This window comes from Python bivittatus, unplaced genomic scaffold (genome assembly GCF_059951505.1).
Source record: "Python bivittatus isolate LINGU-HERP-01145 unplaced genomic scaffold, Pbiv_v1 ctg000650_np1212, whole genome shotgun sequence".
Taxonomy (NCBI): Eukaryota; Metazoa; Chordata; class Lepidosauria; order Squamata; family Pythonidae; genus Python; species Python bivittatus.
The window spans coordinates 433,815-459,981 of NW_028277093.1; the positions used below are offsets into that span (position 1 = coordinate 433,815).

Genomic DNA, 26,167 nt, shown 5'->3' on the forward strand with positions numbered 1-26,167 from the left:
GTGGGAGGTTTAAGAAGATGAGGCTGGCACCACCCTAAGGAATTCACGGAGTTGTGGCTGGCTGGCTTGGGAAGTTTAGATTCAGTCTGGAGAGATTTCTGTCTTGAGGTGGAAGCTAATAAACGCAACAGAACTGTATTTGCACTGTCTCGTGCAGTTCTTTGGGCTGAACCCGACATCACCCTGGGGCCTTCAGAGGGCATCTAGTCCACCCCTCCAGGCCCACAGAGGAAAGGAGAGCCCGGCTGGGAATCCCGGGGACAGCAAAGGAAGGGGTTGGCCCCTCTGGAGCTGGTGGGGGACCCCCCCAGAGCTGCAGCCCCCCAAGACGGAAAGGATCCCCCCTCCCACTTTCTCCGCTTCTTTCTCTGCTCGGAACTATCTCCTCCACTCGGCGAAGTCCAGAGAGGCTCTGCCCGGAGACCGATGACGCGGCGGAAGGGAGAATTCCCATTGGTGCTTTTATTTGTTCGGGGAACTCCCAACGCTGAGATTTGAGAGAAAAGCGCTTCCTGCCCCCAGTCCAGACCCACCGATTCCGCCTCTGGGGCTGGAAGCATCTGCGTCTTTCTCCTCTCTCTTGGGGGGTTGCTTGTGGGGCAGCATCCATGGGCTCTGCTGGGGTCCCCCTGCTGCTGCTGGTGGGCGCGCTGTCCTGGATCCCTGGAAGCGAAGGGGGGGAGGAGCCCCCCGGTAAGGAGGGGGCTAGGAGGGACCCCTTGATGCTGGTGGGGGAGGGGGGAAGAAAGGGGCTGGGACCCCCAGGAGAGTCTTCGGGGAAGGGGGTCGAGGGCAAGAAAGGCGGGAGCCTGCAGGATTGGGGAGGCCGAGGGGGGGAGGGGAGGGGAGGCAGCGGGGGGACCCTCTCTCAGCCCCCCATGGCTGGGTCGGAGTCGGACCTTCCGGGCCCCGAATTAGACCCAGATCCAGAACCCCCAAAGTCTGTGGTGTTGAAAGAGGAAGGAGAAGGAAAGTGAAAGGGAAAGAGAGAAATTGTGGCATTTTGAGACCTAATTCCACAAATGCACCGAAAAACCATATAAGAAGAAGATGCATTTTGGAAAAAAAACTTTTTTGCATTGTTAGAAACTTCAGTTTTTCTTATGAATCTCCAGTTAGAGGCTTTTAAGATCAGGCAAGAGCTGAATTTAGATCCCTTGTTGGGGAGCCTCTGAACTGGGAAAGGAGACCCGGACCCCCATAACTCCCCACAGCTGAATCAGGGCTTGGAGGAAGGGGGGAAGCACGGGGGGCGATGTGGGGGGTTCTGAGGTGCCCCTCCGAAATTGGCTTCCCCAAAAGTATCCCTTTTGTGAAGGAGGGTGGAGACCCTCCCTTTAAGGTGGTCTTTTTTGGGGGGGCTTCAGGGGGCCCTAATTTGGGATGGGGACAGGAAAGAGGCCTGAAACCCCTACAATCATCCAAAGGCTGAATATTGGGGGGAGAAGAGAAGTTTGGGGTAACAAGGGAAGGTCGGGGGTTCAGGGGAGGGAAGGGCTGGGAGACCCCAGGAGATCAATCCAGACACCCTCATTGTGGCCCATCCCCTTTCCCCCTCCCAAGGAAGAGGGAGACCGAGGTGTGGATATTACTTTCACTCCAGCCCAGAGAGTTTTTGGTGGTCTCTTCACCCCCCTCCCCCCATATTTCCTGCCACCTTGAGGGGCAAAGAGGCCCCACCCGGATCCAATCTTCCCTGCAGAGAGTAGAGCAGTCTGCTGCACCAGTTGAGCTTCTGCCTGCCTTTCTCCAGGGTGGGAGGATGGAGGGAGCCCAACGGGAAGGACCTCCCCCTCCCCCTCCTTCCTCCCCACTCCAGACCCCCAGCAACTCTCCATCTCCCACAGGGAGCCCTGCTGGGACTGACAAACCTCCCCCTCCCTCCTCCAGGGGGCGTCTCAGGGGAGCGACAGCCCCATGGTGGGTAAGTGGGGGGGTCTGAGCTGCTCCCCCTGATTGCCATCTAGGGGGCTGGAGAGGGACTCATTTTGGGAGGGCAGGAAAGAAAGAGGCCAGGAGCCTCCCCCGCAAAGACCACCCGCGTCCCCCTTCCACCTGCGCCCTCCAAAGGCCACCCGTGGGTCTCCTGCCCCTCCCCCTTCCCGCGTGGGCCCCTCGTCACTGGCAGCTGGGAGCGATGGGCCCTGAGGTCCCTCCTGACGGCCTCCCTCCTCCTCCTCCTCTTCCTCCTCCTCCTCCTCGCAGCCCATTTCTTGCACCAGGAGAAGCATGAGTGCCACTTCTTCAACGGGACGCAGCGGGTGCGGTTCCTGTTAAGGGACATCTACGACCGAGAGGAGTTTGCCCACTTCGACAGCGACCTCGGGAAGTATGTGCCCGTCACCGAGTTGGGGCAGCTCTGGTCCGACATTTTCAACAGCCAAAAGGACTATCTGCAGTACCAGAGGACTGCCGTGGATCGCTTCTGCCGACACAACTACGAGGTGGCCAAGACGGGGCTTGTGATTGGCTGGAGAAGTGAGTCCAGGAGGGGGGCTTCCCGGGGGCGCAGAGATGCCGGGACCCCCCTTCATTTAATCCGTTAAGGTTTCCCCTTGTAAAGATTTACTCCGTGTTTATTCCGCGCTCTCAGATCCATGAAATCTTCTTCTTCCTTGTCCCAGGATCCCAACTCTTCCCCTGCCCTGAATCGGGGATCCCTTTGATCCCCTCCCAGAGGGGATTCGGGGGCGGAATCCGGCTGCGTCTCCCCCCTCCCCAATACAGATTCAGGGACCGAAGGGGGTCCCCGTCCCTCTGTCCGGCCAGGAGCCCATTTCCCTCCCCCCTTTCCCTCCCTCCCGGGCCCCAGAAATGGGGTGTTTTAGCCTTTTAGGATAAAAAAAATCAATTTCCAAAGGTCTGAAAAAGGGAATTAGCAAAGGAATTGACTTTCCTGTCATAAGAAACACATTAGACCTTCATTAAACCCTGAAGCCAGCAATGGTTTAATGTAGGATGGCCTGATTCTCTGTTCCAGGTTTCTTACAAATTGCCTAAATTTCTTTTTGTAATTTCAAATCTTTGCATAAGAATAAATTTATATCTATCAGCTGATAGGGTTTCAAAGGCCAAGCATTGTGCAAAGGCAAATGAGAGACCAGTAATTCTCCAGCTCTTTCTCTTCGCTTCAATATCTTTGTTTCTTTTGTTTAAAAAAATATTCCGTGTTTTCAGAGCAGGTTGTTGATCCAGTTCCAGTTCAGGAGATCTGAAATCACAAGATTTTTCCTGAGCCTGTTTTGGGGAATATTCTGTCCCTCTTTCTTTTCCTTTTGAGTTGACTTTTCTCTGTGGGGATTCAGACATCTTGTTCCCCCGAGAGACCAAAGCTTTTTCTTATTTGATCACAAAATAGTTTTCCTGAACTATCGGCAAAATTAAATGAGCCCCTATTTGTTTGCACAGAAATCACGTCTATGTCTTAACATTTGTTGTTCAAAGGAGCATCCAGTTCTCATCTCTTGCTATTTGCAATACTTTCATCCAAATTCAGCATTAGTTCTACGGGTGCTTGATCAGAATTAAACCAGCATTTCATTTTTTTTTACTACCTTAACCATCAGTCTTGATATTAAATAATAAATCTTAAACATGTGTGATGTGGGGAGGTTAAATGTGTATTCTTGTTGTTTTAAATCAAGAGGTCTCCATATGTCTATTAAATGAAATTCCTGGATGGATCGATGGAAAATGTTGTGTCTCTGGGAGGGTCTTTAAAAAGAAAAAACAATCTTGTTCCAGTCGAATTGTGAATCCAGAACTGAATTAAAGTCCCTGCCCAGAAACTCCCATCTGATCTAATTGTTCCCCCAAAATGTTTGCAAGGCAGTTTTGTAAATAATTAGGTTTATCTTTGGTGGGGCCATAAAAACATGATTCATGCCATCTGATTATATCCTTATTTAACTACAAAAGTTAATCTATAAATTTTTAAGATGTTTCCACTAAAATTGCCAGATTTTACATTTTGAATTTCCACTGATTTAAATCTGCTTCTTCCATTTTTTGCTTAAAAGTATTTTCACATTGAGAAGAATTTGCATTTCCTGAAAAAAAGGGGGAAAAAAACAGTGTCATGAATTTCAATTTACCAAAACTGCCTTCTTTTAGCTATTTTACAAGGATTTTTAATGTTCCAAAATACAAATGTGCTTATTATGAAGAAAAAGCCACAAGTGTATCATTTATCTGAGTGGCAACCAGACTAGATCCCAGGTCTTCATTACAAATAACCAAATCATTTAAAAATGAATCTTCTTAAATGTTAACTGTTACTAAAAAAACTCATTAGTAAGAAAAACTATTAACAAATTATGTCTCTGAGAGGAACCGTTTTTGAGCCAGGTCCGACTCTGCTTAATTCTCACCTCATCCAGAATCAAATTTAACCAACTCAACAGTGGACAGGAAAGGCTGCAGAAGAGGAAAGTGAAGTTTTTCTCCCTCTCTCCAAACAAAACTCTTGGAAAGGGGACTTAAAACACAGAACATTTTCGAGACTAAGACGGACCTTGGCCTGAACCAACCGACTTGCTCTTCCATTCTGGGCCCTGTTGAGTCTCTCACGTCCCTCGTGAATTAGCGAAGGCTGTTGTGCTCTTTCTCGGGGCGTTTTGCTTCTTTTATTCTTCATTATTGATTCAGAGTCATTTGGAGTCCGGCAGCTTCTAAATCCAACAAATAAAGAAACAAATAAACCAGTAAACAAGCAAGCTAGAATTTATAACCACGATTCAGTGTTTAACTTTAAACCAAGATGTAAACCTCAATCATATGGAAATATTTATCTGCTTTTTCCGCTGCCGTGTGGAAAAGCTGATTCAAAGGCTGAGAAACTTTGTTGGGCCAATTTTTGGAGTCTGGGAGAAAAGCCTCCCTCGAAACTGCCTTTTCCGTAACAGACTCAGCCGCACCTTTAGCCAAATCCCTTCCGTCTTCGTAGCTGGAAAGGTCCCAGTTTGGGGGACGGAGTTAAAAAAAATAAAATAAAATTGAGATTCAGGTCATAAGAAACACATCCAACGTTCATTAAACCCTGAAGCCGTCGATGGTTTAATGTAGGACGGCCTGATTCTCTGTTCCCGGTTTCTTGCGAATTACCTAAATTTGTTTTTGGAATTTTAATTCTTTGCATAATAATACATTTATTTATTTCTGTCAGAGTTCCAGAGCCCAAACATTGTGCAAATGGAGTGTTTTAGCTGCACCTGTTGCCATTCGGCCTTTTCGGGGAAATTCTATTTCTTTGGTAAAACCTCAAGAGTTGTTGATATTCCAGTTCTGAGCCCAAGTTTTCCAAAAATAACGTGTCGCCACAGAATTAAATAAGATGTCTCTTCCACAAGAGGAAAACCGCCACCGTCCTAAGAGAGAAAGACCTTGGACAGGGAGATCCTGGGCATTTGCTCCTTCCGTAAATAATCGAATATTTCAGGGGACCCAAAAGAGACATTTCTCTCCACAAATACAGTCTGGAGGCAAAACTCATTTTCACTCACAAATTCTTCCCTGCAAACTTAGGAGGATTTTCATCTGCCATGTAATGTAATATAATAGTTAAGAAAATAAATAATTCATATTCTCTTAAATTTGAGAGATGCTGTTTGAAATGTTCTCATCCACCAAAGAGGATATTTTTCTGGAGAAACTAATCCCCAAGTATTTAGTTACTTCAGGACAATATTTAAAATGTAATTTTTCCCTACCACCCACACAAGATTCTTATCAGCTGGCATAATATTTGATAATATTAATTCGCATTCCCACAATACTTACCATATTTACTTCATCACTTCCGCTAATTTATCTAGTGATTCTTGATAGCCCCCCAAAGCCCCCAAAGATCATCTGCAAATTGCTTCGGTTTCATGAGTTTGTCTCATGAGGCGTCTCCAGGCTTCCAGCCACCCTCTCAAAGGCTCCTCCTTCAGAGGTTTATTAATTAATTAATTAATTAATTAATTCATCCATTCATTCATTCATTCAGGGAAAGGGAGCCTTACAAGCTGCCCCAAATTCCCCCAAAAGCACTTTCTCCTTGAATGTTTTATTCCATCCCTGGCAATGACTCCGTCTGGCTCAGGGGCCTCCCTGGATTCCAGCAGATCAACAGAATTACAGATTTTTGTAGCTTTCGGGGTTCAGCCGCGTCTTGTGACAGCATGTCCAACATTTCTGGAAGATTTGCCACCTTTTAAAAAGCCTTTATCTGCTCAGTAGCTATATCAAGATGCACAGAATATAATTTTTTGCAAAATTCAAAACACTGAACATGAATTTCATTCTGATTAGTATAATTTGTCCCTGAGGAATCTCTCATCAAAGGTATTATTTTTGCTTCATTGAAAATGTTTCAAAAGAGAGGCCAATAATTCTCCAGCTGTTTCTCTTATCCCCAATACCTTTGTTTCATTTGTTTTAAAAAATATTCCGTGTTTTCAGAGCAGATCGTTGGTCCAGCTCCAGTTTAGGAGATCTGAAATCACAAGATGTTTCCTGAGCCTGTTTTGGAGAATATTCTGTCCCTCTTTCTTTTCCTTCTGAGTGGACTTTTCTCTGTGGGATTCAGGCACCTCCTTCCCCCGAGAGGCCAAAGCTCCTCTCTGACCTCAAAGAGATGCTCTGAATATTTCCTGAACTATCCCCCAATTAAATGAGCCTTTATTTATTTGGAAAAAATCATGTCTATGTCTTACGTTTGTTGTTCAATGAATTGCAACAAAGGAGCAGTTGCTAATTGCAATACTCTTGCTAATTGCAATACTTTCACCCCAATTCTATGGGTGCTTGATCAGAATTAAATCAGCATTTCATTTTTTTTTACTACCTTAACCATCAGTCTTGATATTAAATAATAAATCTTAAACATGTGTGAAGTGGGGAGGTTAAATGTGTATTCTTGCTGTTTTAAATCAAGAGGTCTCCATATGTCTATTAAATGAAATTCCTGGATGGATCGATGGGGGATGCGGTGTCCCTGTTGTTGTTGTTGTTCAGTCGTTAAGTCGTGTCCGACTCTTCGTGACCCCATGAACCATATTGCGCCAGGCCTTCCTGTCCTTCACTGCCTCCCTGAGTTTGCTCAGTTTCATGCTCATTGCTTCAGGGATGCTATCTAACCATCTCATCCTCTGCCGTCCTCTTCTCCTTTTGCCTTCAATCTTTCCCAGCATCAGGGTCTTTTCCAAAGAGATCTCTCTTCGCATTAGGTGACCAAAGTATCTGAGCTTGAGCTTCATTATCAGTCCTTCCAATGAGCAATCAGGGTTGATTTCCTTTAAGATTGACTGGTTTGACCTCCTAGCAGTCCAGGGGACTCTCAAGAGTCTTCTCCAGCACCACAGTTCAAAGGCATCAATTCTTCGGCGCTCAGCCTTCTTTATGGTCCAGCTCTCACAGCCATACATTACTACTGGAAAAACCATAGCTTTGACTTTGCGGATCTTTGTCGGCAAGGTGACGTCTCTGCTTTTTAATATGCTATCTAGGCTTGCCATAGCTTTCCTCCCAAGGAGCAAGCGTCTTTTAATTTCACGGCTGCAGTCTCCGTCTGCGGTGATCTTGGAGCCCAAATAAATGAAGTCTGTTACTGCTTCCATTTCTACCCCTTCTATTTGCCAGGAATTGATGGGTCCAGATGCCATGATCTTAGTTTTTTTAATGTTGAGTTTCAAGCCAGCTTTCGCACTCTCCTCTTTCACCCTCATCAAGAGGCTCTTTAGTTCTTCTTCACTTTCTGCCATTAGGGTGGTATCGTCCGCATATCTGAGGTTGTTGATGATTCTCCCTGCAATCTTAATTCCGGCTTGTGATTCTTCCAGCCTGGCATTTCTCATGATGTACTCTGCATATAGGTTAAATAAGCAGGGTGACAGTATACAGCCTTGTCGTACACCTTTCCCTATTTTGAACCAATCGGTTGTTCCATGACCGGTTCTAACTGTTGCTTCTTGGCCCGCATACAGATTTCTCAGGAGACAGGTAAGGTGGTCTGGTACTCCCATCTCTTTAAGAATTTGCCACAGTTTGTTGTGATCCACACAATTAAAGGCTTTTGCATAGTCAATGAAGCAGAAGTAGATATTTTTCTCGAACTCTCGTGCTTTCTCCATGATCCAGCGAATGTTGGCGACTTGATCTCTAGTTCCTCTGCCTCTTCGAAACCCAGCTTGTACATCCGGTAGTTCTCGGTTCATGTATTGCTGGAGCCTAGCTTGTAGGATTTTGAGCATAACCTTGCTAGCATGTGAAATGAGTGCGATTGTGCGATAGTTTGAGCATTCTTTGGCATTGCCCTTCTTTGGAATTGGAACATAAACTGACCTTTTCCAATCCCATGGCCACTGATGCGTTTTCCAAACTTGCTGGCATATTGAGTGCAGCACTTTAACAGCATCATCTTTTAGTATTTTAAATAACTCAGCTGGAATACTGTCATCTCCACTAGCTTTGTTGTTAGCAATGCTTCCTAAGGCCCACTTGACTTCACTCTCTAGGATGTCTGGCTCAAGGTCAGTGATCACACCAGCGTGGACATCAGGGACATTAAGATCTTTCTTGTATAGTTCTTCTGTGTATTCTTGCCACCTCTTCTTAATCTCTTCTGCTTCTGTTAGGTCCCTGCCTTTTTTGTCCTTTATCATGCCCATCTTTGCACTAAACGTTCCTTTCATATCTCCAATTTTCTTGTAGAGATCTCTAATCTTCCCCATTCTATTGTTTTCCTCAATTTCTTTGCATTGTTCATTTAAGAAGGCCTTCTTATCTCTCCTTGATATTCTCTGGAAATCTGCATTCAGTTGCTTATATCTTTCCCTTTCACCCTTGCTTTTCGCATTCCTTCTTTCCACAGCTATTTGTAATGCCTCATCAGACAGCCATTTTGCTTTCTTGCATTTCTTTTTCTTTGGGATGGTTTTAGTTGCTGCCTCCTGTACAATGTTACAGACCTCCGTCCATAGTTCTTCAGGCACTCTGTCTACCAAATCTGATCCTCTAAATCTATTCATCACCTTCACTGTGTACTCACAAGGAACATGATCTAAGTCATACCTGAGTGGTCTAGTGGTTTTCCCTACATTCTTCAATTTAAGCCTAAATTTTGCAGAAAGAAGCTCATGATCTGACCCACAGTCAGCTCCTGGTCTTGTTTTTGCTGTCTGTATAGAGCTTCTCCATCTTTGGCTGCAAAGTATGTAATCAATCTGGTTTCGGTATTGACCATCTGGTGATGTCCATGTGTAGAGTCGTCTCTTGTGTTGCTGGAAAAGAGTGTTTGCTATGACTAGCTTGTTCTCTTGACAGAACTCTATGAGCCTTTGCCCTGCTTCATTTTGTGCTCCAAGGCCAAACTTGCCTGTTATTCCGATTACTCCTTGACTTCCTACTTTAGCATTCTAATCCCCTATGATGAAAAGGACATCTTTTTTTGGTGCTAGTTCTAGAAGGTGTTGTAGGTCTTCATAGAAGCGGTCAACTTCAGCTTCTTCGGCATCGGTGGTTGGGGCATAGACTTGGATGACTGTGATGTTGAATGGTTTGCCTTGGATACGCACTGAGATCATTCTGTCGTTTTTGAGGTTGTACCCCATTACTGCCTTTCCCACTCTCTCATTGACTATGAGTGCAACTCCATTTCTTCTAAGGGTTTCTTGGCCACAGTAGTGGCCAGATATAATGGTCACCCGAATTAAATTCACCCATTCCCGTCCATTTCAGTTCGCTGATTCCCAAGATGTCGACGTTCAGTCTTGTCATCTCATGTCTGACCACATCCAGCTTGCCTTGGTTCATAGATCTTACATTCCAGGTACCTATACAATATTGTTCTTTACAGCATCGGACCTTCTTTTCGCTTCCAGATACATCCACAGCTGAACGTCCTTTCGGCTTTGGCCCAGCCACTTCACTCTTTCTGGAGCTACTTGGAATTGCCCTCCGCTCTTCCCCAGGAGCATATTGGACACCTTCCGACCTGAGGGGCTCATCTTCCGGCGTCATATCTTTTAGCCTTTTGACATTGTCCATGGGTTTTTCTTGGCAAGGATACTGGATGTGGATTGCCATTTCCTTCTCCAGTGGACCACATTTTGTCAGAACTCTCTGTCATGACCTGTCCGTCTTGGGTGGCCCTGCACGGTATAGCTCACGGCTTCACTGAGTTATGCAAGCCCCTTCGCCACGACAAGGCAGTGATCCATGAAGGGACGGTGTCTCTGGGGGGTCTTTAAAAAGAAAAAACAATCTTGTTCCAGTCGAATTGTGGATCCAGAACTGAATTAAAGTCCCTGCCCAGAAACTCCCATCTGATCAAATTGTTCCCCCAAAATGTTTGCAAGGCAGTTTTGTAAATAATTAGGTTTATCTTTGGTGGGGCCATAAAAATTATTCATGCCAACTGATGATCTCCTTATTTAACTATGAAAATTAATCTATACATTTTGAAGATGCTTTCACTAAAATTTCCAGATTTTAGGTTTTGAATTTCCACCGATTTAAATCAGCTCCTTCCATTTTCCTGTTAAAAGTATTTTCCCATTCAGAAAAATTTGCATTTCTTGTAAAAAAGAAAAGCAGCATCATGAATTTCAATTTGCAAAAACTGCCTTCTTTTAGCTATTTCACAAAGATTTTTGATGTTCCCAGATACAAATGTGCTTATCATGAAGAAAAGCCACAAATGTATTATTTATCTGAGTGGCAACCAGACTGGACCACAGGTCTTAATTACAAATAACCAAAACATTTAAAAATTAAATGTTGTTAACTAACTAAAAAACTTCGTCAGTAAGAAAGACTGTAAACAAACTACATACACAAAACACTAAATAGCCAATTATTAAAAAGGAAAAAAAAGCTAATAAAAATAAGATCCAAACATTCCTTGCAGCACCTCCCCCCCAGAAGCCGAGGCGCAGCTGAGACCTCTCTGGGGGGGAGAAGGCAGGGCGGGAGCCCCCTTTACGAGCCATAATACCAGAAGATGCAGAAACATTTTGATTTTTGCAGCTGACGAGGGAGAGAGAATCAGCCTTGTCTTGGCCCACAGACGTCTTCCTGGAAGGCCACCAGCTTCATCAATCTCCCCCCAACTCCCTGATCCAAACGTTGAAGGACAGAAGGACCCAGGACAGACCCCAGGACGCCACCCAAGACCCCCTTCCCAGCTGGAGGGAGCCCTTAAGGACCCTCTTTGGGGGCCCCTCCGTTAATCCATCCAAGAGTTGTGCCAGTTGGACCCACATTGCAGTTTGTACTTCTTTCCCCCTTAAATCTTGTTTGTTTTCTGCTCCTTTCTCTGTGTCATCCAGATCATGTGAGATTTTATTCAGTTTCTAGAATTTGTATCACTGACTTTTTAGTCATCCGATGGCCTTTTTGAGCCGGGTCCGAATCTGCTTAATTCTCATCTTGTTCAGAATCAAATTTAACCGACTCAACAGTGGACAGGAAAGGCTGCAAAAGAAGAGAGTTAAGTTTTTCTCCCTCTCTCCAAATAAAACTCTTGGAAAGGGGACTTAAAACACAGAACATTTTCGAGACGAAGACGGACCTTGGCCTGAACCAACCGACTTGCTCTTCCATTCTGGGCCCTGTTGAGTCTCTCACGTCCCTCCTTCTCCCTCCCCTCCAGCCAAGCCCACCGTCACCATCTCCCCCACCAAGATGGACCCCGGTTCCCCCAACACCGTCCTCCTCTGCACCGCGACGGGCTTTTACCCCCTGGAGATCGACGTCCAGTGGCTGAAGAACGGGCGGCCGGAGAAGGAGGGCGTCGCCTTCGGGGAGGAGCTCCAGAACGGAGACTGGACCTACCAGCTCCAGGTGATGCTGGAGACCCAGCCCCAGCGTGGGGACGTCTACGCTTGCAAGGTGGGGCACGCCACCCTGGAGGCCCCCGTCACTGTCCAGTGGGGTAAGGCCCTCCCTTCCCTTCCCTTCCCTTCCCTTCCCTTCCCTTCCCTTCCCTTCCCTTCCCTTATGGTCTGGGGACACCATCCTGCACTGAGAAGGGGTCATCGATGGGGGGGCTGGAAAGACCCTCTCTGTGTGTAGAGCCAGAATGGCCCCCCCAGAGGAAGCTGGCCCTGATCCTCCTGCTCACGCGAGGCTCCTTCTCCTTCCACAGAGCCACGTTCCTCCAACGCTGCCAAGAGCAAGCTCTGGACGGGGGCCGTGGGGGCCGTGCTGGGGGTGGTCTTCCTGGCCGTGGGGCTCTCCCTCTACCTGAAGAACAAGAAAGGTGAGTCCTGGGGGGGCTGGATATAAAGATATGGGGAGGGGATCCTCCAGGGAAGGCACCTCATCAAGCTTGGTGAGTCGATGCCAAAGACCATCCCCTTGGCCCCCAAATCCCAAGACTGATTGTCCCCCTGAGAAATTGGTTTCGGAACATTTGTGCTTCGAGGGGCTAGAAGGGGATGTCATGCAATATATCGATGGGGAGTGGGACCCCCTAAGTGCTCCACCTATTCACAGTTCTGATTGCATCTTTTTCTCCTTTTAGCAACTCCCATCCAGCAACCTGCAGGTGAGTTTCTTCTATTCCCCCTCCATTAATTAGGAAGTTCTTCTAATTCTCTCTTCTGGAGCCCCCAAAACTTTTTCTAAGATTTTTGGCAGCTTTTACTTACAGGGATCCCAAAATGTGGTGCAATTAAACACAAAAACACCACATAACACTAAAATCTCACCCAGGATGTTTCCTCATTTTGGGAAACTGCAAAAGGAAAGGCAAGGAGGGGGGCCATTCAGGTCATTGGGGGAAGGGGAGGGAGTACCCCAAGTTTTTGGGCTGGCCTTCCTGACCCCCCTCCCCTTAGACATTTCACACAAGTTCTGGCCAGTGACCCCAGGCTCCCTCCTTTCCTGCCCCCACCATCCGAGCACCATCTTCTCTGTTAAGATGAAATAGCTGCAGGGAGGGAGGCCTCCTCTCTTGATTAATCTCCTAATTAAAGCAATTAGAGACAATTAATTGATTAATTGATTAATTGATTAATCTCCTAATTAAAGCAATTAGAGACAAATTCCATCTTGTCAAGGTCACTCTGGAGCCTCCCTGTGCAGCCCCTCAGCTGAACTCGGACCCCCTTCGAGTCCGGGGAGCTGAGAAGGGGGAGGAATCCCTGGCCCTTCTCAGCCTTTTCCTCCCTGAAAGGGGCAGATTCTCCCTCCATCTGGTCCCTGCCCATCAACCACCCCCCTGCAGTGTGGGCCTGCCTGGGGGGGCTGAAAGGGAGGGGGAGGGGAAGCCCACCCTGTGTTTCCTGCAGACTCTCCAAAAAGAATTTATTCACACCGAAGGTTTTACTCTATATTCTAATTTTCTTTCTTGTCTCTTTTTCACAGCACTCATGAGTTAATCCTGCTATCCCTTCCAGCTATCAGATGGAAAATAGCTGATGAATTTCAATACCTGATTAATTTCTGCCTTTTTTGCGAGAGGAGGAGAATCACAGCCTGGACCTTCTGCTGCTGAGAGCCACCAGCTTCCTTTCACGGCTTCTCTTTCTTTTGAGGGAGGGGGAAATGGGGAGGGTGTGGAGACCATCTAGTCTGTCCCCAGGAACTCTTAGCCTGCCGGTCACTCCAGACCCCCGCCCCCGATGTCGCCTGCTCAACAGAGACCCCCATTCAGAGCAATGGCTGCAACCCACCCACCTTAACCCAAAATCCATCTGGCACTTACCCAAGCCTGGAGGGCACCAGATCCAGAAAGAGCCAGATGCTTCACATGTATCAGCCACCCCGGGATCCCCATTTCCTGAGAACTGATCTCAGGGATCAACTGGTCTCTGCCCAGCAGAGCCCAAATCTCTTTTCCCTTCTCACTCCTTTCCTTCCTTGGATCCCTCCTTGTTTCTCCATCGCTCCCTGCTTTGAATGCACAGGAACTTCATCTTCTTGCTATTCTCCTCTGGCTCCTTTCCCTTGGCTTTTATTTGCTATGAAACAATAAACTTTGGACTGCAGGAAAACCCTGGAATGATGTGAGTGGATCTCAGCTCCAAATTCTCTCCAGGTCAGATGACATTTAATCAGTTCCCTCCATCCCTGAATTTCTGATCCTCAGCAGAAAGGGAGACGTCTGCCCCCCTCCAAGGAGGATGTTGAGGGTCTCTGACTCCCCCCTCCCGGATCAGAGGCTTCTCCCAAACTCAGGGGAGGGGGAATCTGAGGGTTGCAGCCCCAGGGGCTCTGTGGAGAAGGGCCCGTCCTTGGATGGACCGCTTGATGGAGGGAAGGAGAAGAGGAGGGTCCAGGGGCCATTCTGTCTGTCGGGGGGGGTCAGGAAGGGAGCCCCTGAAGGGTTGGGGTTGGGACTGGGCTTTGAACCAGTTTGGGTGGGATCTGGACGGAGGGGTCAGCAGGGAGAGGGGCCAATTTGAGGAGGATCCCAAACTGTTCAGGTTGGTAAAACTGAAAAGTGTTTGTGAAGCGCTGCAAAGATGGCTGGGAATGTTGTGTCCTTCTGGGGAAGTCCATGTGGTGTTTTTTAAATGTGTTTGGGTATGATTTGTGGTTGTGTGTGGTCCCAGGAAATGCTGAAGATGGTTGTGTGTCTGTGTCTTGTTTCTGAAGTCTCAGGTGTGAAAAAATGCTTCAAGGTCCCCACAGCGTTGTGTATTTCATTTCATTTCATTTCATTTCATTTCATTTCATTTCATTTCATTTCATTTCCTTAAAAGACTCAAACGTCTAACACTTTGTGTGGGCTCGGTGGGGCAGAAGGAGGAGCCTCCTTGTCACAGGTTCTCTTCACGAACGCAGAGAGTCTGATTGTGCCAGGCTTAAGGAAGACACGGAAGCCCTGGGACCTGGCGGAGCCGGACGGCTTTTTTCAAGGCTGGGGGAGACGTTTTATTTCACAGAAGAAGGACAGCCCGAGAAAAGGGAACTGTGAAGTATGAAGGCCTCGAACCGCTCTAGGAAGCCGCCCTTGCCTCTGGGCCCGATGCCCGGGACCCTCGTCTCGTCTCAGAGTGGGGTGCATCAAGCCGTCCCAAACCCCAGTTCCTAAATCCATGTTCTCAGTGCAGAAGTCCTCTCCTGTTTCAGCCTCTCTTTTCCTCTTCTTTCCCCACATTTTGAAGTCCTATTTCTCGGAAGCCTTCCGATCCCTCCATGTGATCCCTCCGTTCGATCTCCTTTCAATCTCAGATCCAGTTCTTTCGTGGCTCTTCTGAGTCTGGGTCAGTCTAACTGGGTACAGTTAAAAAAAATTTAAAAAGGAAGCCTGACAATCTCTGCCGCATCTTCCTCTGGAGCTGGTCTCCGTATTTCCTGTGGATCCCACTCCCTCCCCACCCCTGGAGATCCCCTCTCTTTCCCAGTCCAGCCTGTCTTGGCCCTCCTCGGCTCCCCATTTCCACTCTGGGTCCTTCCCGGATGGGCCTCTTCCATGAGGTACCTCTGAAGGGTTCCTTTGCCCCCCAAGAGGTGCTCTGGCCGCTCCCGCTCTGGCCCCAGAAGGACAAACGGCTGCAGCTGAGATCGTGCAGCGATTGCTATTGTTCAAGGACGACACCGGTGAGGCTACGGCGGACGCGGAGAACTGCGTGGTGGGTCCACAGGACACGCTCAGCTTGGGCTGTCAAACCCCAAGGGCTGCGCTCACATGCCTGACCCTCGAGCCAAGGAACCCGTCTTCTGGTCACTGAAAGGCTGCGTTCCCAGGACACGCTGCACCTGAGGCAACTGGCCCCTTCGAGCCAAGCAACTCCCCCTCCCTCCCTCCCTCCCTGCCATGACAGGTTGATTCACACGACCTCCGGATCCCAAGGGCCTCTGCAGCCCCAGCCTGGAGTCCCCCCGGGAGACTTCAAGGGAGCTTCAGAGGGCATCTAGTCCACCCCTCCAGGCCCACAGAGGAAAGGAGAGCCCGGCTGGGAATCCCGAGAGAGCAAAGGAAGGGGTTGGCCCCTCTGGAGCTGGTGGGGGACCCACTAGAGCTGCAGCCCCCCAAGACGGAAAGGATCCCCCCTCCCACTTTCTCCGCTTCTTTCTCTGCTCGGAACTATCTCCTCCACTCGGCGAAGTCCAGAGAGGCTCTGCCCGGAGACCGATGACGCTGCAGAAGGGAGAATTCCCATTGGTCCCTCTGCTTTTCTGGGGACTCCCAACGCTGAGATTTGCTAGAAAAAGCGCTTCCTGCCCCCAGTCCAGACCCACCGATTCTGCCTCTGGGGCTGGAAGCATCTGCGTCTTTCTCCTCTCTCTTGGGGGGTGCTTGTGGGGCATCATCCATGGGCTCTGCTGGGGTCCCCCTGCTGCTGCTGGTGGGGGCGCTGTCCTGGATCCCTGGAAGCGAAGGGGGGGAGGAGCCCCCCGGTAAGGAGGGGGCTGGGAGGGACCCCCTGATGCTGGTGGGAGGGAGGGAAAAAGGGGGCTGGGACCCCCAGGAGTGACTTTGGGGAAAGGAGTCAAGGGCAAGAGCGGTGGGATCCTGCAGCAGCCTCCATCTCCACGTGGTCTCTGCCCCCTCCCTCCCCACATCCCCCCCAGGAGGACTGAGAGGGACCCCCCCTTCCCTGGTTGTGGCCGAGGTGGGGAGGGGAATTGTGGGCAGGCAGCCGACCTGGGACTCTCTCGCCCTCCCGCTTCCCCGTGGCTGGGTCGGAGTCGGATCTTCCGGGCCCCGAATTAGACCCGGATCCGGAGGCCCCAAAGTTTGTCGCGTTGAAGGAGGAAGGAGAAGGAAAGGGGAAGGGAAAAAGAGAAATTGCGGCGTTTTCATTCCTAAATCCACGCAACGAAAACCCATATCAGAAACAGATGCCTTTTGGCAAAAGTATTTTTGCATCATCAGAAACTTCAGTTTTTCTTACGAATCTCCAGTTAGAGACTTTTAAGGTCAGGCAAGAAATGAATTTAGATCCCTTGTAAAGGAGACCCACCCACCCCATAAGTCCCCATAGCGGAATCTTCTTGGACTCTCTTCTTCTTTTTTAGTAATGTTTTATTTAAATTTTTATGTTTTATGTATTTATATGTATTTATGGTTTTAATGTTTTGTGTGAGCCGCCCAGAGTCCCCCACTGAGGGGAGATGGGCAGGGAGAAATTTAATAAATAAATAAATAAATAAATAAATAAATAAAGTAAGTAAGTAAGTAAGTAAGTAAGTAAGTAAGTAAGTAAGTACCTACTGCGGGGGTTTAATGGAGAAGTTTGTTCCCCCAAATTGGATTCCCCCAAAGCGTTCCTTCAGCAAAGGACACGGAACATGCACGGTGGGGGGGGGGGGCTGTGCAGAGACACCCCCCTCAGCTCCTCCCAAGCACCTGAGGAGCAACGAAGTGGGGGGAGGAAGAAAGGGGTTGGAACACCCCCCCCCGCATAGAGACCCACAGCCGGATGGTGGGGCTGAATATTGGGAGGGGAGCAAGGGAAAAGTTTGTGGGGGCGAGGTGAGAAAAAGACCCAGGAGCATAAGACCCCGTATTTTCTGCCCCTTCCCCAGCCGGGGGCCAAACAAGTCCCCCCTGGAGGCACGGAAAGGAGACGGGTCTGCTGCACCGGTCGCCCGGGAGAGTCCCCTCCGGCGCTCCCCACCGGCCCCTTCCTTTCCCCCCCACTTTGCACGGGGGCAGCGAGAGCCCCGCAGGACGGGCCGGGCTGCCCAAGACCAGGGCGGCGGGCGGGCCCTTCCTCTCGGCCCCTCCCGACGGCAGAGGACGGAGAGCCCTGCCGGGTGGCCCCGGGTGCAGAGCACGCCTCCCGCGGGCTCTGAGCAGCCCCCAGCGCCCTCCGCAGCCCCCTGCTCCACCAGCCTCGGGGGAGACCGTGCCCTGCCCTGGCGGCCTTCCTCCTCCTCCTCTTCCTCCTCCTCCTCGCGGCTCCTTCCTGGCCGGGGAAAGCCCCGGAGCGCTTCTTCCACGGGGCCGATGCCTTCCCCGGGAGTGATCCTCTTTTCCTGCAGGCCTTCGCTCCTGCCCCACGGCTTCGCCCCCTCCTCCCCGCTCCTTCCCCTGATCGGGGGCGGCCCCCCATAAACCTCCAGGCCCGGGTCAACTTTCCAAACTCGACCCCGAGATCCCCCCCTTCCTTCCCCTCTGGGCTCCTCCGTTTTGCCGCCTCCGAGGAAGATTTGGGGGCGGGGGGGATAAATGGCTATTCCTGCCCCAGACTTTGTGTGGGGCGAACTGGTCCCCCTCAGGCAGCCCCCGGACCCGGGTCCGCCCGGTCTCGCCAGCCACGATTCACGGCTTCGGGTTGATTGATTGATGGACTGATTGATGGGCGGACGAAGTTCACGTGGCCACCGTCTCCCTGCCGTGACTCTGGGCGCCTCCAAAATCTATTAAACTATTAAATGAAACTATGAAAGCGCCGGAAAACCCGCTCCGCCGGACAGCGCCGTTCAAGCTGCCAGCGAGGCCTCCGCGGCTGCGCAAACGGAGACCGACCGACCCCCCCGACCCCCTCCCCAGTCCCTCCCCCTCGCACTCGCGCTGAGTTGCGGGTAAGGCGCCGATCTGCTTCGGAGGAGGAGGGGGACCGCCGCGCCCCCGGGCCCCTCCCGCCCCTCTGCGGGCCCCCGCTTCCCCTCCCGCTCGCCCCGCCCCCAGGTCCGCCCGCCCCGCCCCTGCAGCCCCCGAGCTCTCCACCGGGGGCGCTTCCCGGAAGCCCGTCCGCAGTGTGGGCGGCCGCTTCGCTTCAGCGCCGAACGGCGCCTGCGCAGGGCCCCTTTGCCAGGACTCGGCCGCGGGGAAGGGGCGTCCCCGCCGGCCGCTGCCCTCGCCGCCTTCAGCCCTCGCGCGCAGCCCGGCGGGGACGGGGCCCTTCCGGCGAGCGGCGGCGGACCGCGCCGGGGCAGGCGGAGCCCGGGCCCCTCGGGGGGCGCTGCGGGGGTAGGGGGCTGCCCCTTCTCGGGCCCAGCTGCGCCCCCGCCCGCGCCGAGGGGCAGCGCCGAGGACCGCCCGGCGGAGGACGCCCGGGGCGCGGAGGCGATGCGCGAGGGGGCGGCCGGGGCGGGGGGCGCGGCGGGGCGGGAGGCGGCGCGGCGGCTCTTCCGCAGCCTGGGCTACCGGGAGGCGGCGGGGCCGCGGGCGCTGTGCAGCCGCCTGCACCGCCTGTGCCGGGCGTGGCTGCAGCCCGAGCGGCGCAGCAAGGCGCAGATGCTGGACCTGGTGCTGCTGGAGCGGCTGCTGGCCGCGCTGCCCGCCGAGGTGGCGCGCTGGGTGCGCGAGTGCGGCGCGGAGAGCAGCGCGCAGGCCGTGGCCCTGGCCGAGGGCTGCCTGCTCGGCCGCGCCCGGGAGCCGCCGCGGGAGCAGAGGGAGCGGCCGCGCGGGGGGCGCCAGGTGAGCGGCCCGGGGCGGGCGGGCGAGCGAGCGCGGGCCGCCCTCTGGGGGCGGGGGGGCGCGCGGCTCCTCGGGGCCCCTGTCCCTGCCGGGGCTAACGACCGGCGGGAGCGGCTGCTCCTCCCCGGGGACGGGCGCCCCCGGCCCCCTCCCGGCCCCAGCAACGAGGCCGGGCGGGTGAAAGCGCGCTCGTTCCGCCTCCAGCGTGCTGAGCAATGCTCCGCGCGGCCGCTGGGCGGCAGCCCGGGGCGCAGGGGGGGCTCTCGCTGCCCCCGAGGCGCCCCCTTCCGTAACTCTGCCGGCGTTGCAGGCGGGGAGCCCGTCGGAGGAGGCGCCCGCTGAGCGCCCCCAGGGGAGCGGGGGCGCGCCTGCTCCGTCCCGGAAGCCCCTCCGCGGGGGGACCCCGCCGGATCCGGACGCCTCGCCAGGTGAGGAGGGGCTCCCCCCGCCCCGGGCCCCGACGGCGGCGCGGCCGAGGCGGGCCCTGGGATGCCTGCGGGTGGAGCAGCGGGCGCGGTTCGGCCCCGAGCTGCGGGGCCCTTTTCCGAGGGGCTCCCTGCTCGGGCGCGGCGCTCCTGGGCGTTCAGCCTGCCGAAGGGCTGGTGCTCTCGGCCCCCCACCGCTTTAGCGGATCGCCTCCTTCTCAGAAGAGCCTCCTGTGATTGCCTCCCTCTCGCTTACAGGTGGCGGGATGGTCTCGATGGCCCCCCCGGGAACTCCCCTGCTTTGTGGTGGGGCAGAAACGGGGGTTGGGCCTCCGACTCAGGTAGGAGAAAGATCCCTCCGCTCTCCCCCACGAGGGAGGGATCCTGTAAACGGGTTGCCTTGTTCTGCGCTGAACCGGTTGAATTCTGGTTCTGGAATCCGTCCCCTTCTTCAGCCGCAGCTCCTCTGCAGTGGCCTTCGCTGCGTTATTTATTCCTTTACTTGAATTGCGTACAGCCCACCCACGGCCTTGAAGGTCTTCCAGCAGGAGATCGCCCCAGAAACAACATGCAGCGAATTCTAGGTGTGCCCCAGGCCCTTGCCCGTAACATCAGCAGCTTCCCCGGAAAAGCAGGATTTGGCCCGTGTCTCACGTGCGTGTGGACGGCATCCCACGCTGATCCCAGGATGGCTCTCCTCGGCCACTCCATCCCTGAACGGAAGGGCGCCAAGGCTTTATTGCCCCCCGGGGGCATCAGAGGTTCACGGGCAAGGGACCCATGAAGACAGCCTTCGGGACGTGCCCAGAGGACAGGAGTGGAGCCAGTAACAGGTGGAAGGAGTTGGCAGCTGCTGGATTTGGAAGGATACTGGGATGGCTGTCGTTAAATGTTAAACGTCATTGAGGGACCAGTTAATTGGCTATCTGGAAAAAGCGCTACCAGACTCCTGAGTTTGGGCCGCATTAGACTAACGCAGCTCTTGTGCAGATGTTTGAATCGTGCAGAAAACGCCCCCTTACTTTGCTGAACATCCCTGCTCTGGGGATTTGTGAGTTCCTGGAGACGGCTCACGTGTCTTTCTTAAGTAAACAGAGGACGCCGTCATCTTTCTCTCACAGGCTCACGTTTCCCTCAAGGAAGTGGCCGTCAGTTTCACGGAGGAGGAGTGGGCGTTGCTGGACGCGAGCCAGAGGGCCCTCCACCAGGAAGTCATGCTGGAGAATTGTAGGAATGTGGCCTCTCTGGGTAAGAGTCGCACTGAGCTGGTGCTTTCCCACGATCCTGGGATAATGCCCCTGTTTACAACCATTTCTACTGCCACTACTACCGTTTTTCGTCCGAGTTAACGTCAGCCTGCACCTGCTCAGGGGCATGGGAGTGGCTAGGGGTTCGGGGTTCGGGGGTTGAAGCCCACGTCACATGGATCCCCCAGGCGGTGAGCGCTGTTCAGTGTGAGGGACCCTCTTGGCAGAAACATTCAAGGTGCGCGCTATGGACATTTTGGCTGGCGCTTACCAGGAGGGGATCCTGGTGCTCAGCAAACACCCCATCCTGTTTTTTTTTTTAATTAACCTTGTGGTTGGAGACTTTAGCCAAGGATTTGGAAAGAGCACCGACATTATAGTAACCGCTGAGTAAATCGGGTGAAACAAATAACATTGAAAAGCTGGAAAAGATACAGAAAGATCTGAGGAGGATGATTAAGGGGCCAGAATAGTTTGGATGCAGGGAAGTGGAGCAGTTTAGTTTGTTGGGGAAGGAGAAACACGAAGGAGGCGTGCAAAAGGATGCACAACAGTATGAATAACGTACAGGGGGAGTTTTCCTCTTTCTTTCGCGATGCCAGAATATCCTGAGCTTCTGTCTGGCTGCTGCAGATACCAGAATAGGCTGCGTTGGCTCTCCAGGGCATCTCAGGTTTAGCGATCCTGGAAGAGCCGTGGCCTCTTTGAATGAAGCTTTAGTGGCCCTTGTGGCACATTGGCCCAACGTTGGCTGGAATTGAGTCTTGACCCTTAGTGGACCGTCCTGGGTAGTATCAAAGCTGCATCTCAGAAAAACTGTTCACAGAAGAAGAGGGAAAAAGTGAAGGAAAGTGGAAGGGGTGCAAGCGATGAAAGTACAAGCCATATGCGAGAAAGGGATTAGAAGATAGATTAATCTCCCAGCGGAGCAGACAGGAAGAGGGCTTGGAAGGTGCTTGGAACGGCGTGCAAAGAATTGTGTTTCAGAGGGCCACCAAAGGGTGTGGAGTTACACTGATGAGAAACGTTAAGGGGGATGCTCAGTGGATGATCAAATGAGGAAGCTGTGTGTTTCTCTAAAGAAACAATATATGCCTCCGCCCCTCTCATTCTCATGACTCCAGGTGGCTAAAAATGCATTCAAAACCAACCCAGAAATCCAAAACTTTTTTTTTAATTGATAACAAAATTGTCTAAACAAAATATATAATGTGCCAGGGCCCATAAAAACGGTGTATCTCATTCCACCGTACAGGCTGGATTCACCCAGCGTTGTGGCTAGAAGGGAGCAGAGTTTTTGAGGCTCACGAGGTTGGGGCCCTCCGGATCTTGGGAGGAAGGCTGCGTGGTTGGTTGAATCCCCAAGTGATAGATTGGAGGCTGGTGATGATAAAAGTGATCGACTGGATTTATAAGGCTGTCAAATCCAATGATTTGAAGTGGCACGATGCAAAGAATAGCTTGCGCCTGAAAATCAGTGTATCAAAGACCAGGACTATTGTGTTTGAGATGGGAAACGGAACGAACACCTACGCGTCCCGTCTAAAGGACAAAGACAACAAAACAAGGAGATGAATTTGTGAACCTTGGTAGAATGTTAAGGCAGATGGCGAAATGGATGGAGGAGTTTTAAGATGTGCAAACGTTGCTGGTAGGTTAGTAGGTTGGCCGTGTTATATGCAACAGACCCTGCAAGGAATGAATGTTGAAAAAGTAAAAAAATTGAGTTGGACCTCAGCAGAAACATGACGGTCAGCTGAATGCAGTGGGACCTGGGGACAAAGAAGTACGTGTGGTCAAACAAGAATAAAATTGAGAATAAATGAAGACTGAAAAAAGGGTAGTGTATGAAACTGCATAGGCAAGAGGAAGCAAGGAAGGTAAGGAGAATAGCTGGAATTGTGGTAGAAACAAGATTTATTTAGATTTCCTTTTCTTTTATCTTCTGCCTCCAGTTTCTCATTTTTTCTGTGCATAAGTTGGAAGGCTTATGTGCACAACGTTTATAAGGTGGTGTGGGTAGAATCTACAAAAAAGGGGAAGCCAAATTCAGCATTCAGATGATGAAGGCCTGATCACGAGTCTACAAAGTGGAGTACTTTCCCCAAGTTTCATCTGCTCAGTCGGGGGGGCGAAAATCCAGCAGGTCTACGGGCACTTCCTGCGGTCCCGCCTGCCCTCCTCTTCCCCCGCCTACTTTGGCTCTGCTTCTCTCCTTGCTTCACGGTCCTTCACCTGATAGCCCAATTCCGTTGTAGGAACAGAAATGCACGTCTCTGCATTGTGAGCCATGCAACAGTCCATTAACGACAACACGTTGTTCTCTGAAACAGTTCCACAGTCAAAACATAACCTCAGTCTCATCAGAGTATGTAAACCCTCAGTTTAATGGATCCCAGTTAGGAAACTTCTAATACAGGTAGTCCTCGACCTACAACCATTCGCAGTGGGGGAGCCGGCAGGGTAGATAGCAAATTGCTGGGGTAAGTCTCCCCGAGCCGCGTACTCTTCCCAGCCCCTCGCAGTGTGCCGGCCACTCACGCAACACCGTGCACACTCCCCAGCCCTTGCCATACCTCTAGTGCAAACCCGCACACCCTCCCTGACCCCTGCCGCCAACCTGCACAATGCCTTTTGTGCACCCCCATGCACCCCCAACCTGCATGACACCTCTCATGCACCCCCACACACCCTTCCTGCCCTGCCCCCTCATGCCCCCTCTCTGACCCGCATGGCTCCTTTTGCACACCTCGTGCAACTTCCCCAACCTGTGCAGCACCTCACACACCCCAGAGCGTCTACCTCCACTGCACCCCCACACACTCCTTGTCCCCGCGTGACACTTCCCTCACATCTACCCACCCTTCCCGACCCATGCTGCACCTCCCTGACTCATGCACCCTCCCTGGCCCCCCCACACGCCCTTGCACCCTCCCCCACCCAGCAGCAGCCACTTACCTGCCTGCTGGTTTGGGGCTTGCAACTTCCTGACGGCTTCCCCACTGATTGTGGTTGTGGGAAGCTGGCAGGAAGTTGCCTCGCTCAACAACTGTGGGATTCAGTTAATGATGGCAACTGGGATTGCAGGGACTGCCATCACTATGCGATGCGGTTGCACTTTACAACCTCATCGCTTAGTGACAGAAATTCTGGTCCCAATTGTCATTGTAAGTCGAGGACTACCTATACGGTGACTCAGATTTATTTCCAGACATCAATGATGGACAAGGTCCGTTGTATCTGAACTAGTCCGGACAAATTTTTGTCAGTTGTGTCAAATGTAAATTCATTTGTGAGAATGCATAGTTATGGAAATTTTAAAAGATGATGCATATGAAAGGAATTTGGATTTAAGAGACTGGCTCCTCTGAATCAGCTCTTAAGTCCTTGTAGACAAAGAAGAAAGGAGATCCTGGAGATGCAGAAAGAAAAGATGTGACGGGTGGGGGGGTGGCCCGGTCACTGTCTGGTAAGACTTCCTACTTTCTGTCTTCACTTCAGCAGGTGATGGGCAAGAGAAGGTGGCCTGGGAGGAGGCAGGGCTGATGCCATCTGGAGTAAACTTGTATCATGTAAAGGAAGAAGAGCTTCAGAATCGGTGGGAACTGCAAAGATTTGAGAAAATCCAGTCAAATGATAGATGGGAGAAATCATCTACTTCTCGCCCTCCAGAACTTTATGGCTTCCTGAGCCAACAAGATCAAAGGGGAAAATGTCTGGGTTATGGGGCGATACGGAGAGATGAACCTGATTTTAGTCAAGATTGCAAAACCCACACTGAAGATCAAGAGCGTGACTACAGAGTGCACGGGAACCGTTTCAGCCAGATCTTTCCCTTTTCTTTACAACCAAGAGTCTACACCGGAGAAAAACGCTACAAATGTTTGGAGTGTGGAAAGAGCTTCAGCATCAGCAGTTATCTAATTTCTCACAGGAGGATCCACACTGGGGAGAAACCGTACAAGTGCAGGGAGTGCGGGAAGAGCTTCAGGGTCAGTGCAACACTCACGCGTCATCAGATAATTCATACCGAAGAAAAACCATACAAATGCACGGAGTGCGGGAAGAACTTCAGTGACTCCAGCACCCTGACTTCCCACAAGAGGATCCACACGGGGGAGAAGCCGTACAAATGCCTGGAGTGTGGGAGGAGCTTCAGCCAGAGCGGCCACCTCACCGCGCATAAGCGGATCCACACCGGGGAGAAGCCCTATCAGTGCCGGGAGTGTGGGAAGAGCTTCCGGTGGAGTTCCCAGCTGTCTTCTCATATAAGTATCCACACTGGGGAGAAACCCTACAAATGTCTGCATTGTGGGAAGAACTTCAGCAAGAGCAGCGACCTTACTCGCCACCAGCGGATCCACACTGGAGAGAAGCCCTACAAATGCCTGGTGTGCGGGAAGAGCTTCAGTATGAGCAGCACCCTCACTTCCCATAAAAGGACCCACACGGGGGAGAAGCCCTACACGTGCCTGCTGTGCGGGAAGAGCTTCTGCCAGAGCGGGCACCTCACTTCCCATAAACGGACCCATGCATTAGGGGTCGCATCGCATGCATAGATCGTGGACGGCGCTTCAGCAGGAGCTGCATTTCTCGAGATGCATAAATTAATCCACAGAGGGGAGAAACAATATAAGTTATCAAATGCAGAAAGATTTGTGATAATGACCTTATTTTGTATAAAAGAATCTATGTAGGTGTGAGACAAAAACTCAGAGAACCCCAATGAAGGGCAGTGCACAAAAACACTAGAACGTGAGAAAAGTTTTAGCAATAGTAATTTCCTTAATATACATATTAAAATATCCAAACCGGGACAACCACATGTATATGTGGAACATGCAAAGAGACTCGAGTTATAGCGAACAGATTTCCAGTAAAAGAATATAGATGGGTGAGAAGCCTTGGCGTGTGGAAAATGGCTCATTGAGGAGACTCAAATTAGTCTGCATCCTTTCCTAGTAGGAAAAAGAGCTCAGTGTGGAAGAGTTGCTAAAAATTAAATGCAGAGTTTAATGACATGTGGAAAATGGTCACCCCGGAATAGTGCAGCTGAGTCACAATGGTGGGAACCGGGTCGAGGAAGAGCGAGGATCAGAACAAACCGAAGGATGGGAAGTCAAGCAGAAGGTCTTCCGCAAAAGGAAGAGAGAAAATGCCAGCTCTTGAGTGAAGGTTAAGGGGAAAAG

At 51.4% G+C, this 26,167-nt stretch overlaps 2 protein-coding genes across 3 annotated transcripts; both read left to right on the plus strand.

Moving 5' to 3' along the window:
* Positions 1–518: 518 nt before the first annotated feature.
* On the plus strand, positions 519–13,983 carry LOC148214453 (HLA class II histocompatibility antigen, DR beta 5 chain-like). Of its 2 annotated transcripts, none has more exons than XM_088151466.1 (6): positions 519–693; positions 2,206–2,478; positions 11,636–11,917; positions 12,131–12,244; positions 12,509–12,532; positions 13,354–13,983. In XM_088151466.1, exons 1-6 carry the CDS (start codon positions 609–611, stop codon positions 13,365–13,367), a joined length of 792 nt encoding a protein of 263 aa, XP_088007592.1. In that variant the 5' UTR covers positions 519–608; the 3' UTR covers positions 13,368–13,983. The 2 variants fall into 2 exon arrangements, with proteins under 2 accessions (XP_088007592.1, XP_088007593.1); XM_088151467.1 differs by lacking the exon at positions 519–693 and adding an exon at positions 1,520–1,924.
* Positions 13,984–18,660: 4,677 nt separating this feature from the next.
* Positions 18,661–26,167, plus strand: LOC103052496 (zinc finger protein 202-like). The gene is made up of 5 exons (XM_088151406.1): positions 18,661–19,306; positions 19,617–19,734; positions 19,990–20,072; positions 20,853–20,979; positions 24,480–26,167. Exons 1-5 carry the CDS (start codon positions 18,956–18,958, stop codon positions 25,535–25,537), a joined length of 1,737 nt encoding a protein of 578 aa, XP_088007532.1. The 5' UTR covers positions 18,661–18,955; the 3' UTR covers positions 25,538–26,167.

Bases quoted from the DNA above. Each gene is read 5' to 3' on its own strand.
- LOC103052496 (XM_088151406.1), top strand. From the start codon at position 18,956: ATGCGCGAGGGGGCGGCCGGGGCGGGGGGCGCGGCGGGGCGGGAGGCG. The intron at 19,307-19,616 runs GTGAGCGGCCCG...CCGGCGTTGCAG, and splicing joins GGCCGCGCGGGGGGCGCCAG to GCGGGGAGCCCGTCGGAGGA. The intron at 19,735-19,989 runs GTGAGGAGGGGC...TCTCGCTTACAG, and splicing joins GGATCCGGACGCCTCGCCAG to GTGGCGGGATGGTCTCGATG.
- LOC148214453 (XM_088151466.1), top strand. From the start codon at position 609: ATGGGCTCTGCTGGGGTCCCCCTGCTGCTGCTGGTGGGCGCGCTGTCC. The intron at 2,479-11,635 runs GTGAGTCCAGGA...CCTCCCCTCCAG, and splicing joins GCTTGTGATTGGCTGGAGAA to CCAAGCCCACCGTCACCATC. The intron at 11,918-12,130 runs GTAAGGCCCTCC...CTCCTTCCACAG, and splicing joins CCCCGTCACTGTCCAGTGGG to AGCCACGTTCCTCCAACGCT.